At 43.8% G+C, this 20,118-nt stretch overlaps 1 protein-coding gene across 3 annotated transcripts in view; it reads right to left on the bottom strand.

Moving 5' to 3' along the window:
• The window catches only part of sf3b1 (splicing factor 3b, subunit 1), a 57,690-nt gene that overhangs the window by 3,802 nt on the left and 33,770 nt on the right, over positions 1-20,118 (bottom strand). For all 3 annotated transcript variants that reach the window (XM_084310826.1, XM_084310827.1, XM_084310828.1), the window contains 5 exons: positions 15,318-15,500; positions 8,757-8,868; positions 6,949-7,069; positions 5,835-5,966; positions 2,422-2,694 (listed from right to left, as the gene is read on the bottom strand). In XM_084310826.1, the coding sequence (XP_084166952.1) occupies positions 2,422-2,694; positions 5,835-5,966; positions 6,949-7,069; positions 8,757-8,868; positions 15,318-15,500 (821 nt within the window). The remainder of the gene's footprint in view (positions 1-2,421; positions 2,695-5,834; positions 5,967-6,948; positions 7,070-8,756; positions 8,869-15,317; positions 15,501-20,118) is intronic.

Genomic DNA, 20,118 nt, shown 5'->3' with positions numbered 1-20,118 from the left:
TTCCATACAAGCTCTCGCCAGACACACCAAGCTCCCGGGAGCCCCGCAAAAAACAACGACTTGAATACAAAAACATTTCATATAGCGACAGCCAGGCTGCTACCCCCAAAATCGAATACTTGTGCAAATGAAATTTAAAGGGGAACTCCAACATTTTGGGAAATTAGCTTATTTAACATCTTCCCTGGAGTTAGACAAGAAGATACATACCTTTTTTGTCTCTGTGCGGGCATTTTAGCTTTGGGAATAGACGCTCCGTTAGCATAGCTTAGCTTCATCACTGGAAGTGGGGGAGGGTTAGAGCCTTACAGTGCCTTACAGTGTATTGCAAGGTCTGACATTGACCAAACTTGATATGCATGACCTTGGTGGGCTCTAGGTCAACTCCTGAAAAGGGGGTCAATGTCAGACTTTGCAATCAAAAGTTAGGGGGCTAATAACCCTTGCCATAATTTCAGTGCGCCCTTAACTTTTGATTGCAAGGTCTGACATTGACCCCCTTTTCAGGAGTTGACCTAGAGCCCACCAAGGTCATGCATATCAAGTTTGGTCAATGTCAGACCTTGCAATACACTGTAAGGCACTGTAAGGCTCTAACCCTCCCCCACTTCCAGTGATGAAGCTAAGCTATGCTAACGGAGCGTCTATTCCCAAAGCTAAAATGCACGCACGTCGCACAGAGACAAAAAAGGTATGTATCTTCTTGTCTAACTCCAGGGAAGATGTTAAATAAGCTAATTTCCCAAAATGTTGGAGTTCCCCTTTAAGACTTTTTAATACTTAAATTGAGAATTATGCATTACATTTTAAGACTTTTTAATACCCTGCAGATACCCGATACAGGTGGAAGGTGCCCTCTAAAGTGACACTGTTGAGGTGAAACCAAGATGAAAACAAGCTGCATGTTTCTTTATCTACAAACATGGAGCAGAAGTTGCCTGTACCAGTGCACGGGTCCTAGGAGATAATGACCACGCTAATGGAGCTGTTAAATTACAACCCTCTGAGAAGCAGTTGGTTTCGGTTGCTTAGAAACACGAATTGGGACCCATCTCAGCACACTTGAATATTGTGTCCTCCAAGCGGTAAAGACAGATGTCTGAGCAATGACCGGAGTGTTGAATGTCCCGTGATTAAGACGGGGAGGACGCGACCCTCTTTGCGCCGCCCCTGTGCCTCAAATAGATTCGCCATCAGCTCTATCTTCAATCTTTCAAAATGTTCAGTTGCTATCGCTATCAGCTCTATCTTTAATCTTTCAAAATGTTCAGTTGCTATTGCATGCACTCATCTGTGTTTCACTACACACTTGAGTGCATGCTTACCAACTGGCCGTCTGCAACACTACTATCACCGACATCTAAGAAGGGAGATCCCCCCTTGAATGGCCCTTCTAAGGTTTCTCTCCTCCACACTGCCTGTGGAGCATTTTTTCCTATTGTTAGGTTTTAGTGAGTTTTTCCTTACCTTCGCGTGGGGTATGTCTGGGAGTGCTTGCATTCTTTCATTTATTTTAAATTTGTTGGACCTTATGGTGTTCTTGTTCTGTTCTTGACTTATTGTTATGTTTTCTTCTTGACTTGTTTAAAGAAGACATGTACGGCCCATGGGGACATTAACGTGTGTAGTCGGGCCTTATAAATAAATTTGATTTGATTTGATTTGAGTCCTCCAAAACGGTAAAAGACTGCATGTGAAACGGGCCAAACGCCACTACTAATATAGAGCAGTGGTCAAATACTTACTGTAAGGGCATATTTTAATACTCTGCTGCTTGGACTCATTGCATCAAGACTGATTGTACTGTAGATGGGAGCCATTTTATTGCACTGCACTATTCATCTTATGCTAATTTTATGTAAATGTAAATGTTTTATTGCACTGCTCTTATTCCGTCTACACTTTTTGTTTTGCATTGCTCTTATTCCGTCTATTTTATACAAATTTCATAGCATGGAAAGGCGAAAGTGTGCTTTTCATGTCGTCAGAAATCTATAAAAAAAATATTTACCGGTAATAGATTTATTTTTTAAATTTTATATATACCATATGTTTTTGTAGATTTTTATTGGTTTGTACTACCGGGCAGTCCGGTAGAGAGAGGGAGAGGAGGAAATGGGAGACAGCGCAGGGGAAGACATTCGGCAAAGGACGCCGGGTCCGGGAGTCGAACCCGGGTCGGCCGTTTCGCGACGCAGCGTGTTACATGGTGTGCTACTAGAGTGCCCCGATTTAATAGATTTGAATGACGAATCTATTACAACTTTTTCAGGAGGTTTTAACGTCAATTCTCTGCTCACTTTATGTCTACCTTACTGCTGTGAAGCACTTTGGGCTGCAATTCTTGTATGAAAGGTGCTACTATACAAGTAAAGTTTATTATCATCATTATTATATTTGTTCAGCCCCCCCGGTCCTCACCGGTCCATTAGCGCGTCCTCCAGCAGCGGTGTGACGGCGTAGATGTAGTCCTTCCCCATCTCCCCGATGTACTCGAACAGGAAGGACAGGGACTTCAGGACTCCGTTCTGCACGTTGAGCTCCGGCACGCGGTACTCGTTCATGAGCGCCGGCAGCACTGTGAAGGGCGAGCAGGTCTCGGCCACGATGGCGATGGCCACGGTGGTGCAGACGCGGTTCTGTCGCTCCTGGACTTTCAGGTTGTTGAGCAGCGTGGCCAACACGTCGTGAGGACTGGGAGGAGAGAGAGTGTGAGAGAGGGTTAGTTATCTCAATGGTGTTGTTGTCACAATACCAACATTTTGACTTCAGGACCTAATGGAGTATAGTACTAGAATAATAGTAGATGACAAAATTGTGGAACGGTGAGGATGCAAAGCTTGACTCATTGGACTCATAGTTTTCACTGCACATAGAAACAGCGCGGAGAAGAAAAGAAAGCAGAGACTTATTTGGGGTCGCAATGTGTGACCGAATAGGCTCACACGTATGGCTGTAACGTATTCACATATGGGCGTTTCACATGCTGTTGTTGTGGCTAGCACGGGATACTTCTGATGGTGAGCAATGGCTGGCACGCAAGAAAACCTTGAATCAGACTTGCTGTATAACGTATCCCAAATTGCAGGCATTGCGATTTAAAATTGATTAATCGTTCAGCCCTACCACTTAACTCATTGGATGCCAGACCCGATGATAGTCGGGTTAACTCGCCATCGCTTGAGCGCCAGACCCGAGTATAGTCGGGTTTTAATCGTTATTTATTTTATTAGCAATATCCATTCATTTTCATCCATCCAACCTGATGTTATCGTTGGGAATGGGTCTGAGCTCGCAAAAGGGCAAATACCGCCGCCTATCGTCTCCCGGATAGTATTGCACATCATTGGAATCCCTCTGGCTGGGACTGTGCTTCAAAAAAAAAAAAGTTTTTCCTTCTCGGGCATGCAGTATATTATAACACATTGACTGGGGACACTGAGCAGCGGATTATGTGTTTTGGATATATAACGTTGGATCAATAAATGCGATCAATATTTGGAATGGCGATCAAGGAATTGGATTAATCTTTTTGCAGGACATGAGATGTGAGGTAAGGACTCACCAAGGAGTTACCAATCTTGGGTTAATCAGATGTTTCTTTCACAGCGATCACAACGTGTCTGTGTGTGCCGTTGGCGCCGACCAAGGCACGGATAAGCGATTCTGTATCGTGCATGAGGACACATAATATCGATAATCTAGCGTTTATTTGAAAACAATTCATAAATCAAGCGACAAATGGCGCGATTTCTAACTAAATACATTGAAGCTCGATTTGCTGGAGTTTATTGAGATGAGCCAGAACACTCTAGAAATATATTGATATTCATCACGGTATAAAACGGAAATGTACCGATGAAAAAACAATCCGTTGTGCACATGTTGACTGCAAGCAACTCATTGATAAGCGACGGGTGTATTAGACCCATAATTTAAGATATATTTTAAGCACTCGCAAATCTCCCCGTCCTCCCATTGATTAAAGCGGTGGCGCTCTACCGCCCTCTGGCGCACTTAAGCGATGGCGTCCAATGAGTTAAGAGCTACATTTAATACCAATTTCATGATTGACCATACTAGTTTAACATTAAAAAAATAAAAAATAAATAAAAATGTCAACAAACAACAAAACACTGAACTGGCAGCTGCACTTAAGATTCTTGCACGTTCCATACAAGCTCTCGCCAGACCGCACCAAGCTCCCAGTAGCCACACAAAAAACAATGACTTGAATACAAAAACATTTAATATATTTAATATCATTTCATCTCCCGACATCAACTTTGTTCCAGTTGTAACCAACGGGTGCAGAGTGAGAACAGAGAAGACACAGGTCAACTCTGGTAGCTCTCATGTTGGTGTCTATCTGGCGAAGTACTAGCCCTGATCTGACCATGGAAAGGTCGAACAGGCGAGAATGATTCGCAGGAACCATACCGTGGGCATTAATATTGGGGGGAAAAAATTTATGAATAGAATAAACAGAAATCATTTTGACACAGTTGAAACTTACATTAAAATAAATTATAAAGTATTCCGTTACCCGCTGCTGAGCTATATAGCTAATCTCTGGCTACTTCAAATCAGCTGACACACCCACTACACAAAGCCTGTGCTCTCTCACTCACACACACACACACAAACACTACTGCAGTCACTCAACTCATAGAAAATACATCAGGCTATTCTAAAAGTATCGATACTAATAAAATGGAGTATTGGACCTCGACTGGGTATCGCAATACTTTTCTAGTATCTGTGTATCGAGCAACCTTACTGAACAGTGCTCCTTGTTTTTGTGCCCTTTAGTAAACTCTTTGAGATGTTCTATATTCTGTTATTATACCGTTCAGCGTTTCCGTTAGCCGGTAATTACCGGTATTTGACCGACAAAATCTGTTGAAGTCCGACATATTTAATCTCTCCGGTCTTAATGTCCGGTGAAAATAATTCCCTGAGTCTAAGCACAATTTGATTATTTGAATTGTATTAAAATAGGCTAAAATTAAATAGCCTATGCGATGAACGAAACAATCATTACATGATTTGTTTCATCGTTGCTTCTAATAATGACAACGACGTTGTCAGCGAGAGCTTAGTGCTGGGTGTGCGAACTTTTGTGAAGCTGCAGAGCCGGAGCAACAGCAGCACAATGCAGTACTCCAGCAGTACTCCAATTCAGCCATTTTCAATTCAATGTTGGGTGGGGGGCGCTGTTGTGCGGTTCCCAGAAAAGAGCCAATAACCGCTGAATCTGCTGCTCTGCAGCGCCATACTCTCGCAAATAAGTCATTGGGAGGTGGAGAGAGAGAGTCGTCACGCAGACCCACGATAATGTTGCCGTCTCTCTCTGCCAAATTTCTCAGTTCTTCGCTTGATATAATTAATACAAATGTCCAATATAACGGAATTCGTTAGCTCATAAAAATGTGATTATAACAGACTGTTGTTTATTAATGTCGGGCGACTGCCCACAGACACCTATTTGATTTAAAGTCGGCAGCAGCACGAGTCTCGGGACTTATTTTATTTGGAATATAATGACTTTATACGCAAAAGTAGCCTAGTTTTAAGTAAAAATATTATAAATCTACATGCCTTGATGATGTCATTCTTTTGTTTTGTTGTCATTCTTTTGCCTATCAATTGTTTTTAAGCTCAATAAACTCTGACCGGAATGTCTCTCATTTGACCGGTAGATTGAAATCTACCGGACACTGAGGCCGGCAACAATTTTTTCTAATGGAAACCCTGATACCGTTACTCTGTTGTCATTCATCCTCGGATGAACTAGGTTTGGTCACGTGGCATTCAGACAGGTGTTGACTCACCCAATAGCTTTGGCGATGTATCCGAAGGTGTTGACGGTGGCTCTGCGGATGGCCTTCTTGTGAGCCTTGAGCAGCTCCAACAGCTCAAAGCAGATCCTCATCCACTCCCTGGCCGACACGTACTCAGCTCCCCTGAACACAAACACAAACTGGTTATTCACTAAATACAACCAATGTACAGTAATTTACCTTGGTGACAACGGTAGAGACAAATCAACAATGTACATCAAGACACTCATGGTTCAATGACAACAGGACCTCATGAAGCAGGACATCAAGAAAACCTTTCCATCATCAACAAGGGCAATTTTGTTTTGATTGTTGCAAATAAAAAATGCTTGATTTTTAAGTGGCTTTCCTCAAATTCCTCAATGTTTTTTGTGGTTTTTATGCTGTAAATTTCATTTTTTGTTGGAATACCAAGCATAGATGAACATAAGGCTTTTTAGTTACTTTGCATTTAGTCTTTTGAGCTCTGTGTAGTAGAGATTGTAACCCACGGGTGCAGAGTGAGAACAGAGAAGACACAGGTGTCAACTCTGCTAGTTCTCATGTTGGTGTCTATCTAGCGAAATACTAGCCCTGATTCTGACCACGGAAAGGTCGAACAGGCGAGAATGATTCGCAACACCCTTTGCATACAGGTAAGATCACTATTCCAGGGTTCTCTCAGATTCTTAGCTTCAGGTGAGGTGAATGTTCACAAATACAGTCATAAGAGGTACAGTAAAAACATGTGAATTCTAAAAATGGGTGAATGACCCTTTAATAAGATGGACATATTAAACTGAACACCCACAGCACCAACTTCCTTCCAGCCACCAGGCATGTCATGTTTTAAATGTCAAGAGACTAGTCTTGACATGGTTGAATTTTGGGACTGATTGATACCAAGACTGATTAACAGACCTTTTGTTTACTATTGGCTAGCTTAGCTGGTTGATGACAGCTAGGTCTCTCATAAAAAGACTGTAATCAATGGAATCATACATACATTTTTGTTAATCAGCCATGTGGGCCATCACTCCAATATATGAGTCTATTCACTACCCTCCCACTATGCATTTCTAGAATCAGCACTCAGGTTTGTTCCACACCATTCCCCAGTACTGACCTGTCAGCGATCCTGCCCACCAAGTCGATACAATTCTCCTGCACTTTCTCATGTCTGTTCTTCAGGATGGGCGTCAGGCGAGGAAGCAAGTCTTTGATTGGTGGGGTCATCTTGTGCATACCTACAATGGAAATTAATTAAAATAACCAATCAGCTCTTCAGAAACATTCCCCTCAGAATAGTTAAAACCGCGAACCATGATTGGTTGTTAAAATATGCCCACTGCACGTTTTGATCGGAAAGAGTTGAAGGTTTGCAGGGAATACATGGCAGGGTATCTGAAGGATTTAGCAAGTTACATTTAAGACTTTTTAATACCACTTAAAGCTAAATGTAATACCAATTTCACGACCATACTAGCACAAAAAAGAAAAAGAAAAAAGAAAAAACACAACTGGCGGATGCACTTAAAATTCTTGCACGTTCCATACAAGCTCTCGTCAGGCGCACCAGGCTCCCGGGAGCCCTGCAAAAACAGTGACTTCCTTCTCTGCAAAGAATAATTTCACTGTGCTATAATGTCATCACACTCAACCTTTTAACTCAGGTCTTTTACTACAACCTCAAAAGACAATGAGGCCATACACATGGTTGTTTGATGGAGAAATAAATTGAGGTCATAGATTTAGCATCAAACGTGCTTTCACCCCCGAAACAATATTGTTAACATTTAAGCAACATCAACAGTTAGTGAGGCTTTGTTCCAGTTGTAACCAACGGGTGCAGAGTGAGAACAGAGAAGACACAAGTCAACTCTGGTAGCTCTCATGTTGGTGTCTATCTGGCGAAGTACTAGCCCTGATCTGACCACAGAAAGGTCGAACAGGCGAGAATGATTCGCAGGAATCATACCGTGGGCATTAATATTTAATTGAACTGCTGCACTAAATTCTCACACACAGAACAGAAAAGACACAAGTCAACTCTGGTAGCTCTCATGTTGGTGTCTATCTGGCGAAGTACTAGCCCTGATCTGACCACGGAAAAGGTCGAACAGGCGAGAATTATTCGTAGGAATCATACCGTGGGCATTAATATTTAATTGAACTGCTGCACTAAATTCTCACGCATTCCATACAAGCTCTCGCCAGACGTGTCAAGCATCCCAGTAGCCCCACAAAAAAGTTTCATATATATATATTTTTTTTATCCACTTTTTCTCCCATTTTCTATATTTTCTCCCATCCCAATTTCGTATCATCCAATTCAACCCTCCCGTCACGAACGCGGTTTCTTGCCTCCCACAAGCCGGCTGCAATGTGGACTAAGTCATACATAGCACAAGTCCCCTCCGGTACTTGAGGTAACAGCAGTCGCATCTTTTCACCTGCGCAGCTCGATCTCTCAGTGGCAAGGAGTAACGCGTGGGAGGCTCACGCTGCCCCCGACACTTCCTGATTCTACTGTGCAGGCGCACCAACCGACCTGTAGGAGTCGCTGTCCACAACGCCCGATCCCCACCCATCAGTTTCCCACCCCCTAATACGGCCAATGTGTATTAGTACGGACGACCAGCTAAACTGAAAGCAAATGTGGAGCGCTGGGCTCGAACAGGCGAGCCCAGCGTCTCCAGATTTTGTGGTGAGCGCCTTGCCCACTACGCCACGTAGCCGCCCCAAAAGTTTCATATATTTAATATTATTTCATCTCCCAACAGACATTTAATACCGTTGAAAATTAAATGTAAGACTTTAATAACTTTTAAGGCCTTAAATTCAGAATTATTATTAATTATATAATATGAATGCAATACTTTTTAAGACTTTAATACCCCGCAGATACCCTGCATGAGATGAGCGCAGACGTACCGATGACGTTGACGATGGCCTTCAGCGCTCCTAGGATGCTGCCCAGCACCTCGGGGTACTCCTCTCCCAGGTACTCATACAGCACCACTCCCAAATGACCCATCAGCTTCTCCTGCAGAGCGGGACCACATGCATTAGCAGGGGAAGGAACATGTAGTCAGGTCCACAAATATTAGGACATTGAGACAATTTTCACAATTCTGTCTCTCACTGTACAACACCACAATGTCTCTGTACACCACCACAATGGACTTGAAATGAAACAATGTGCGCTTTAAGTGCAGACTTTCACCTTTAAATTTGAGGGTACATCCAAATCAGGTGAACAGTGTAGGACATTTTTATTAAAAAAATGTTTAAGGGACCAAAAGTAATTGGACAATTGGCTGCTCAGCTGTTCCATTGCCAGGTATGCGTCATTTCATTTTACAAGGAGCAGATAAAAGGTCTAGAGTTGATTTCAAGTGTGGTATTTGCATTTGGAATCCGTTTCCGTCAACTCTCAATATGAGGTCCAAAGAGCTGTCACTATCACTGAAGCAAGCCATCATTAGGCTGGAAATCTAAACAAACCTTTCAGAGAGATGGCGAAAGTTGTGAAAATTGTGTCATGGTTCAAATATGTATGGACCGGACTGAATGTGGTTGGATCAAACTCTGTGTGTCTGACAGACAAGAGTACCTTTTGGCAGGTCTTCATGCGGTGTGTATGTGTGTGTGTGTGTCCGACAGATGGAGTACCTCTTCATGTTGTGTGTGTGTGTGTAACCGGTCTCATTTGACATGCCCCGAGTGGGAGTTGAACCCCGGTCTCCCGCGTCACAGGCGACATCAAAGACCACTAGACCAAGAGATGAATTCACCTTAGTAATGGGTCTGGATGCCTCTGGGTAGTGAGTTTACTTGCAGTACCGATTAACATTTCCGCCACTGGGCTCCGTCTAATCTCACTCTATAAGGCCAGCTTATCATAACAACCTTTCATTGTGCGTGAGGCTGTTTATTGCTATCTGTCCATTGTCAATTGACACTATAAACAGTCCCTTCAATATGCCTTAAATAAATAATTTTTTCATCAATACGTTCCCATTTTATAGCGTCGTGAATATAAGCGTTATACCAGATTGGTCTGGGGTATTTCCTGGAAGGCGAGATACAGGGCGCTAAGCTAATAACGTTAAATCGAATGGCGTTTCGGCTATACACAAGCTAGAGCTAAAACTCAATGCATATTATCGACATCATGGTCCACCGTGAATGCATGAAAGGGGGGGGGGGGGGGGGCGTCGTTCTGATTATCGATTACCAATAACGGCATTAGCCTCATTAGCTGATCGGCTATCAAAGCAAGGCCTGATCAGCATGAAATTTACATGAAAAAGCTCTTACCGTGGGCCGTTTGTATCCCAAAAAGGATTTCCCAGTTATCGATCCCATCTGGTAGATAGATATGTCCATTGGCTGATGCTATATTCCTTAACTGCATACTGAATTCAGCGTCCCAAAAAGCATTCCAGGCTACACACTACAGGCATAGCTTCAGGCTAACAGGAAAATTCACTGCAGGATGAAAAAAAACGTCACCGGTTCTGCCATAGGGAACACTGCATTATCGAGACAGCGCCCCTACGAGGATCTGGCCGGTAATGCACTTTTCCGAATCCCAAGAGTAGGGTAAATCTGCAGTGCCGCTCTGTGACATTGAGTAGGATATTAAATTTGAATAAAAGCCAAAACCTTACCACGTGTATATATATACATGGATGGCGTTGGATCCGACACACGTATACCGAGCTAACGTTGCTACCCACAGCACCCGGAGCTGCTAACTGGCTAACGTTATGAGAGCTAACATTGCTACCCACAGCACCCGGAGCTGCTAACTGGCTAACGCTATGAGAGCTAACGTTGCTACCCACAGCACCCAGAGCTGCTAACTGGCTAACGCTATGAGAGCTAACGTTGCTACCAGGGATGCACCGAAAATATTTCACCGAAACAGAAACAACGTGTTGTTGTGATGATGTCATCAAAACGCGGCGACAAGCATGGCGCGCGACAGGTCAAGGTAGAAAAAAAGTTCACGCGTAAAGGTAATACGATACGCTTGAGGCTGGCTCACAGACAACAACAACATGTCTGCTGCTTGGAGATATTTCAAAATATCAGAGAAAGATGCACGATTTGCGATTTGTACAACGTGTTCAGCTGACGTTTCTCGAGGGGGTGCAACTGCAAAGAATTTCTCCACTTCGGGATTACTCCACCACTTAAAATCAAAACACCCGGAGAAATATGCTGAGTATGAGCAAGTCACTGCCGCACAGAAAAGAAAAATCCTCCCCAGCGCCCCGACTCCTTCTGTGGCGGACCTTTTTGAAAAAGTAAAGAAGTTTCCCAGTGATGGTCCAAAGGCAAAGGGCATTACGCGAAAGTTAATGGAATGCATCGCCATGGATGATCAACCGTTTTCTGTCGTACAGGACGCGTGAATATTTTAGGCAACCAACTTGTGTTTAGCGTTTCTCTGATTGGCCAATACGCCCATGTGACCACGGCAGCGCGAGAGAGCGGCAGCGCGGAAATAGGCTGTCTATTGCCTCGCGCTGCAGCGCGGAAATAGGCTGTCTATTGCCATTCTCTAAGTCAAACTCTAACCTTAACCAGCTCCTTAACAGCGCCTAAACTTAACCCTTCTAACCTTAAGCAACTCCGAAACAATGCCTAACCTTAACCAACTCCGAAACAATGCTTAAAGTTATGCCTAAACTTAACGGCGAAAGAATGCAAATGCACGTAAAAAAAAAAAAAAAAAAATTGAAGGGATTCGAACTCGCCAGCAACGAGCCGTAGGATCCACAGCCATGCAGCTTTGCCAATTGAGCTATTTCTGGATACTGAATAAGGGGCGGTTACTGGCATATAATGAGCTCCGCTCTGCTGCTGCCGCGTCGCCGCGGGGGCGTGGCTAGACGCAAGTTCGGCGTGGTTAGACACAAGTTGGTTGCCTTTAATATTTAGGCGTACAGGACGTTGGATTTCGTAGGCTTATTGAGCACATTGAGCCACGGTATTCCTTGCCTAGCAGACGGCACTTAGCCGACGTGTGCTTACCTGAACTGTACAATGTCGTTGCGAATCACATACATGAGCTATTGGCTACAGATATTACAGCCATCAGCTTCACGACAGACATATGGAGCTCAGACATAAGCATCACCAGTATGCTCAGTCTAACCGCACAATGGATCGACACGGACTTTAAACTGAGGAAGATTCTGCTGCATTCGCAAGAGTTTAGGGGGTCTCATACAGCACAAGCCATCTCCTTGGCATTCGCCAATATGTTCGAGACATGGCATATCGACCGACCTAAAGTGCACGCAATAGTCAGTGATAACGCAAGAAACATGACTAAAGCTATGGAACACGGCAATCTGAGTGGAATCCGCTGCATGGCCCACACTGTGCAATTAGCTGTGAACGAGGGAGTGTTGGCTCAACGCAGTGTAAAAGATCTTTTGGCCGTAGGCAGAAAGATTGTTGGTCAATTTAAACATTCGCAACTGGCCTATTCTCGCATAGAGACAATACAAGATGAGCTTGGAGTAACAAGGAAACGGTTCCAACAAGATGTGAGTACACGACACGGTGGAACAGTACTTATTATATGCTGGAAAGTCTCTTTGCGCAAAAGCGAACCTTGGCTACATACAGCGCAGATCATGAGCTCCCCGCATCATTCACTCTAAACCAGTGGATCTTAATATAGAACATTCTCTCCATTCTTGCCCCATTTGAACAGCTAACTAGAGAGATTAGCTCATCTGACGCATCGGTGGCAGACGTTATACCTTTAGTTGCGGCTCTAAAGCGTCTTCTAATGAAAGAGGTTGAAACGGACCGTGGAGTCAAAACTATGAAGAGTACACTCTTGGAGTCTGTCAACACGTTTAGCTGATATCTACTCTGATCCCCTGTACTGTATCGCGACTGTACTTGACCCGCGATATAAAGATAATTATTTTGATGCAGGGAAAAAGCAAAGCGCACGACACATGATCCAGGCTGTGTTGGATAAGGAGACCCCACTTGGAGAGGAGGCTGCTGCGCACAGCACAGGAGACGTGACGCAGACGACAGAAAAAAGGGCTCGTCAGTCTACAGCAGAGGAAGAGGAGGAGGAAGAGGGGGCAACCACCCTCGTTGTCTGATATGTTCAACGAGATCATGGAAGAGAATACTACCCCAAATAGGTAGGCTACTCTGTTCCGACTTGGTTACTTACTGTACTGTGCTACTGAATGCGATATTGTTTATTTATATTAGTACTGTATGTGCTGCTATGTATTCTTAATAATCTTGTAATTTCTTTTGACATGTCAGATGATTTTATTTGTCTGCCAAGTGATCTGGCATGCGTGAATAAATTTGACTAAATGTTCATTATGCACTGTCCTTTTTTAAATACAATCTTATTCTCTCAAACCTCTTAAATGCCAGGAGGGTGACAAGCCCAACTGCTCAACAGTTGGATGATTATCTCTCCGAAGTACCCATCCCCAGAAGCGAGAACCCTCTTGGATACTGGAGAAACAAACAAGACCGCTTTCCTGACCTGGCCAAGGTGGCACGCAAGTATTTGAGTGCTCCATGCACAAGCACCAACAGCGAGAGACTGTTCAGTGCTGCCTCTCATGTGCTTGATGAGAAGAGGAACAGACTTATGGCTGATAAAGCAGAGAAGCTACTGTTCATTAAAAAGAACCTCCCACTTTTCCTTAATAAGTAGACAAGGCTGGCATATCATAGGCTTATCTAGTTCTACTTCACCATCTCAGGTTATCATTAGGGGAAAATGACAGCAGCACAGTGTTCAATATATTGTACTTTCTGTATCTAAATGATACAATTTTGTTTACTAGTTTACATTGCTCATGAGGACAGACAAACTTATTTGCAGATTCTTGGAATTTACATTTCATTTGTAATTGATTGTGGATGTTGTATCCAGTTTACTTTTCACTTTATGTATCTAAATTATACAATGTTTAGTTTGTTTACATTGCTCATGAGGACAGACCACCTTATTTGCAGATTTTTGATTTGTAATTTAATTTCTTTGTAAGTTACATTCATGTGGATTTATCCAGTTTGCACATTTGTATGCATGCACGTATAGGTGCATTTGTTTTTTGTTGTTGTTGAAGGCCTGGCTGTTACAGTCTTTATTTACACTATTTTGTTGTAGGCCTACTGGCCTAGAAGATGTTTATGCAATAAGCACCTTGGCTTTGTTCTGAATGCACTTTGTTGTAGTTAATTCATTATCTCAGGTTATCATTAGGGGGAAATGACAGCAGCACAGTGTTCAATATATTGTACTTTCTGTATCTAAATGATACAATTTTGTTTACTAGTTTACATTGCTCATGAGGACAGACCAACTTATTTGCAAATTCTTGGAATTTACATTTAATTTGTAATTGATTGTGGATGTTGTATCCAGTTTACTTTATGTATCTAAATGATACAATGTTTACATTGCTCATGAGGACAGACCACCTTATTTGCAGATTCTTGAAATTCAATTGTAATTTAATTTCTTTGTAAGTTACATTCATGTGGATTTATCCAGTTTGCACATTTGTATGCATGCACGTATAGGTGCATTTGTTTTTTTGTTGTTGTTGAAGGCCTGGCTGTTAGTCTTTATTTACACTATTTTGTTGTAGGCCTACTGGCCTAGATGTTTATTAAAATTTTAAAGCACCTTGGCTTGTGTTTAATAAATGTTTTATGGACCCATAATAGTGATTATTTATTATTTAAGTTAAGTTTAGCCATAATCATATATTTTTCCATAATCAGGTGAACAACATTGGTAAAAAAAACTTCTATTCTATGAATCATTTTCGGCCTTTCGGCTTTCGGCCAACTGTTTCCTATTTTCGGTATCGGTTTCGGCCAAGAATTTCCCATTCGGTGCATCCCTGGTTGCTACCCACAGCACCCGGAGCTGCTAAGGTAAAGTTACTTGATTTCACTTTGAAAACGTTGAAATGACCAGTGACCACCTGTAATTGCACAGTTTACTATTTCATACAGTACTTGGTTTCAATAAATGAACCCAGTACATTTTACTGGGTTCAAACTGACACAAAATGTTGATTTATTCATTATGATCTGTTTGAAAATTAGAAATATAGGCCTCTCTTATACATGCCTCCTCCTAATACAAGCCTGGTACCCACTACAGTTGAAACAAATACAAGCCGGGGTTACTATTAGAGGAATTACAGTATATACACACGTGGTTGGCCACGAATGTGTTAACGTCCACAGCCACTTCACTATACACAGTCCATCGTGACTGTGGATAGACACGCGGTACCTCCGTTACATGTGCGTGTGTGAGTGTGACGGAAGGCGTACCACTTGGCAGGTCTTCATGCTCTGTGTGAGTGAGTGAGTGTGACAGACAGCGTACCTCTTGGAAGGTCTTCATGCTGTGTGTGTGTGTGTGTGTGTGTGTGTGTGTGTGTGTGTGTGTAGGCGTACCTCTTGGCAGGTCTTCATGACCACGGCTGTGCGGGAGATGAGGTCGGCAGCCTGCTGACGGACCTTAGCTGACTTGTTGTTGAGACGCCACAGCACCGTACCGCAGATCTGCGGCAGGTAGGGCTTCACACGCTTCCCCAGAGCGTTCACCACCGTGCCGAAGCCGTTCAGCATCACAGAGTCCTGGAGGGAGGAGCCAGAGAGGAGAGAGGTGGGGTTTAGTCATTGTTACAATCGATGTGGAAAGTGGTATGGTCACAAATCAGGGAAAGGGGGGAGGGGGTTAACACAGACAATATATTTGGTTTGCTTTGTTCACGCAATGGCATGAATTACCAGGGGAAAAAGTAGTTGAAAAGAAATCTTAAAAATCACATGAATGTTAGAATTAACAATCAACTCTCAAGTCTAAATTTACACCCGTTCACTTCGGCCTCCTCTCGCCCTGCCTGATCTGGGTACTCTCAGTCTCTCCTTCCATATGCATTTAGTTTGCTTTAGGTTAGCCAGCTAGACATGGCTCTTTCTTATACATCACTGAATAATAAGCCTACAGGTGTCATGTTATAGCCCACTGAGGCACTGAGGAGATACTAGTCTGCTCCGTTTAACTCCATCTTTCCTCATCTGGTAGGAACATGAGGGAGTTAACCCTTTGTGTGGAGCCGATGGAAACAATATTTGATTTAAAACGCATATGCTATTAAATATCAAATTAAAAAGTGCCATGGACATATTCCCTCCGGCCCTGCCATACATTACACCAGTGGGTGAAAGTATCCGTGGATCGTATCAGACTCTTTCATACATGAGAACTATTCACTTTTGCGGGGGGAGGTGCAATGTATCAAAATCAATTAATTTTAGAATAGACTTTATTGGGGCGCCCCAGTGGCGAACCACATAACGCGCTGAGTCGCGGCACGGCCGACTCGGGTTCGATTCCCGAACCCGTCGTTATTTGTCAAATGTCTTCCCCCCACTCTGTGTCCCGTTTCACCTCTCTCTCTCTACTGGACTGCCCAGTAGAATAAAGCGATAAACGCTAAAAAAAAATATCTTAAAAAAAATAAATAATAGACTATTGTCATTATACGTTCATATAATGAGATTAGGGACTCAGACTTAACCCTTAGGAGTCAACGGGGCTTATTGCACCCGTGGGCGGAGAACAAAAGGATTTAAATCTCTCACAAATGCTCAGGAAGTCCCGTTTTTCAGAAATCTGTAAAAATAGAACAAAGACAATTTCGAGTGCATATAGTGTAATCTATATGTATCCTTACTTGCTAAACGTAATACGACTTGTAAATATGTTTAATTCTTGCTAAATTGTATAGTTCTAAATGATCCCTGTATTCCCCGAAACTACAACGCGTCACGTACATGCACGCGCGCACACACACAAACAGCGCATAGGTGTTAATCACTGAGTGATCTAATATGCATATTCTTCAGCGCGAGAGGGGGGGGGTTGTGTTTCTCACTGTCTGTCGTTGATAATATAATCTGAAGAGGTCCTGCATTATTATTATTATCATTCTCGAGAATACACGCGGACCCGACGGAACGTTAATTTATGAATTAAAAGTAGTCTAACATGCTTTTCATCCTCGCCCATGTATATACCCACGTCGCGCTAAAACAACATAACTACTGTATGGCAGAGACAGAGTGCGTGTGTGTACGAGTTATGAGTTATCTCGCAGTTCATTCAAGCGCGCATCACGGTGATGACAGCTCTCTATCTAGAGTAGAAAGGTGCGCTCACAGGGGCGTAGCTGGAGATTCTGGGCCCCATGAAAGAATCAATTTGTGGGCCCCCAATTAGGGGTGGACGGTATGGTCTAAAATTTATATCACGGTATAATTTGAAGCATAGACGGTAACGGTATATATCACGGTATCAGTGTTTCCGTTAGAATAATTTTTTTTGCCTGATAGGCAGGCTATATAAAGAATGACATCCTCAAGGCATGTAGATTTATAATATTTTAACTTAAAACTAGGCTACTTTTGCGTATAAAGTCATTATATTCCAAATAAAATAAGTCCCGAGTCCGTGCTGCTCCCATTGCAAACAGCGGGGCTGGATGCTGGATTTTGCTAGAAGCATATGTAGCTGCAGAGCCAGCGGCGCTTTCAGGTCTGGTCACAGCTTTCAGCCGTTGGGTGGGGGGGGGCGCTGTTGAGCGGGCCTGTGACCAGACCTGAAAGCGCCGCTGGCTCTGCAGCTGCATGCTATTCGCAAATCCACTGCTGCAGCCGTCCTCCCGCTGCAGCCGTCGTTATCATAACTAGAGTTGTTCCGATACCGATACTAGTATCGGAAATGCCGCCGATACTGCCTAAAATGCTGGTATCGGTATCGGCGAGTACACGTAAATTCTAGCCTCCGATCCCATGATGTAATTTATCTCCTGCCGAGTCCTGCGGAGAGTGAGGATTATAAAATGAACATGTTTTAAAGTGTGATGCTGTGTCATTTTAACAGCAGATACACTTTCTTAAATTCCATTGTCCCCGACAGTGCGGTGTGACGGGGAGCTCGGACGGGAATCGGGATGTGTTTGGCTGGTGTTATGATAGCATTAGCTGGAAAGATAGCTAGTTGGAACAACATCCGCTTTTAACGTTACATCAAATCAGATGATCGCCTGTCCTTTCTCCAGGACCTAACACTGTCCGTGACCGTCTATCAACAATAATGCACCCACGGTGAATTGTATTTAAGTTAAGTAGCTACGGACTAGCGTTAGCTGACTATTACTAACGTTATCTTAATGTCAATGCGGGAAGGCGAGCTAGGTCAGTTAGCTTAGCTTGATAACGTTACCGTGTCTAAAGTTGGTGCTATTCACATAGTCCAGCAATAATGGCTGCAGACCTGCAAGCAAAGTACAGCAAGTGCCAAAGGATAAGAGTCTGAGGCGGAGTTTCAAAAGAGAATGTTGAATATTTATTTTGCATCAAAAATCACAACATGAACGTTCTATCTGCCACTAGCTTACAGACTGAATAGGGTATATCTGCAGAGCCACTGAGTAGCGAGTGCAACACCGTTTAAAGGGGTTATGCACTGCTATTCCTAGCACTATTTGGGCAACTTTACACACTTCCTGTGAGTCTATGTAACACATCTGTAATTTTTATTCCAAAAATAATCATTGTTTTATATTTCTAATCTTGTACTCAAAACCAGCATTTTTCAGCCTCATGAAAGCAGGCTATTATTGGCTTGGCTCCACCCATACTAGCAGAATGCTTTGAGTGACAGCCACCCACCAAATAGCTCCGCCCATCTCCCCGTCAGAGATTAGGTTTCAGGTTACATACAAATATGGTATGTCATAAATATAGAGATGTAGCAGTACTGTCTATCTATATATATATAATATGTTACCATGAATTGAAATTGGGGGACCCTGATGTAAACAAGACGAAAGTCTTTCTCTGGTCTCCATCATAGCAGTACTGAGCAGTACTGTAGCAATACAAATATGGTATGTCATAAATATAGCAGTACTGTCTATCTATATATATGTTACCACTATTTGTAAAAGCCACAACCACGTTACCATATTTGTAATAATGTAAATCATTGTGTCGTTGTACATATTGTGTATACACCGTTAGAAGCTAACATAGCTTAGCTTGGTAGCTATTGTGCTAACATCATATCCCGACGTCCGGCTCGCTGGCCGGCATGCACGCCCGACACAAAATGGTTCTCTCCTCTCTGTACACCCCCGTCCCCACGGGTACCCTGCCGGGGAGCCCATGGACGCGACAACGGCGGCAGCCGTAGGGTGCTCGAGCCCGCCGTAACGCTAGTGGTACACAATAGCTATGAGCTAACTAACGCTACGGCCGCCGCTGTTGTCGCGTCCACAAGCTCCCCGGCAGGACACCCGCGAGAACGGGGGCACACAAGGAGGAGAGAACCACCCCAAATCGAGCACTCATGCCGGCCGACAAGCCGGACACCGCGGTTGTTGTTAGCACAATAGTAGCCCACTGTGATGCACCGAGTGGGCCACCATTGATCAACATGCAGCGATGTGTAGCTTGCATGATGCGTGTGCAGTGCTTTGCCACACAGGTCTGAGAAGAGGACCTGCACATGATAGCAACCGGGAGCATCGCGGAGCATTCAGCCTGCTGGCTACCTAGATCCACTTCAACCAGCCGAGCTTCGGGAGCTCCAGCAGCTTGTCGATGTGCTAATAGCCTGGAGCCAGCTACCGTTAGCTTGCAGAGGCTCCAGCACACCGACAAGCTGTGTAGCCAGCTACCGTTAGCTTGCCGAGGCTCCAGCACACCGACAAGCTGTGTAGCCAGCTAACGTTAGCTTGCAGAGGCTCCAGCACACCGACAAGCTGTGTAGCCAGCAGGCTGAATGCTCCGCGACGCTGGTTGAAGTGGATCTAGGTAGCCAGCAGGCTGAATGCTCAACGACGCTCCCGGTTGCTAACGCCGGCCCCGGCTGGTGCTAAGTAGCTAGTGATAGCTCCCGAGTCCCGAGAGCTAACGCCGGTCTGTCTGTCTAAGACCGAGGGAACCGCATCAGGCTTCAGCTGATTAGTGATCTTCTGGACAAGCCTTCCACCCTGCAGGTAGCAAGAATGGAGGCGGGCATTACTAAAACCACAGAGCCAATCACATGACCGTGCGCTATAAACAGCGCCCTGTGACGTGCACCAGGTCGTCAAATCAACATGACCTGATTTACTAGAGGCAAAGAGGGGATGGGCTGTAGCTGAGGAATTCGCCAATATAGTATTTAGGCCCAAAAACACAT

This window comes from Notolepis coatsorum (assembly GCF_963971535.1).
Source record: "Notolepis coatsorum genome assembly, chromosome: 3".
Lineage (NCBI taxonomy): Eukaryota > Metazoa > Chordata > Actinopteri > Aulopiformes > Paralepididae > Notolepis > Notolepis coatsorum.
Note: the sequence above shows the minus strand (reverse complement) of the source record. Positions and strands in the feature narration are given on the sequence as shown.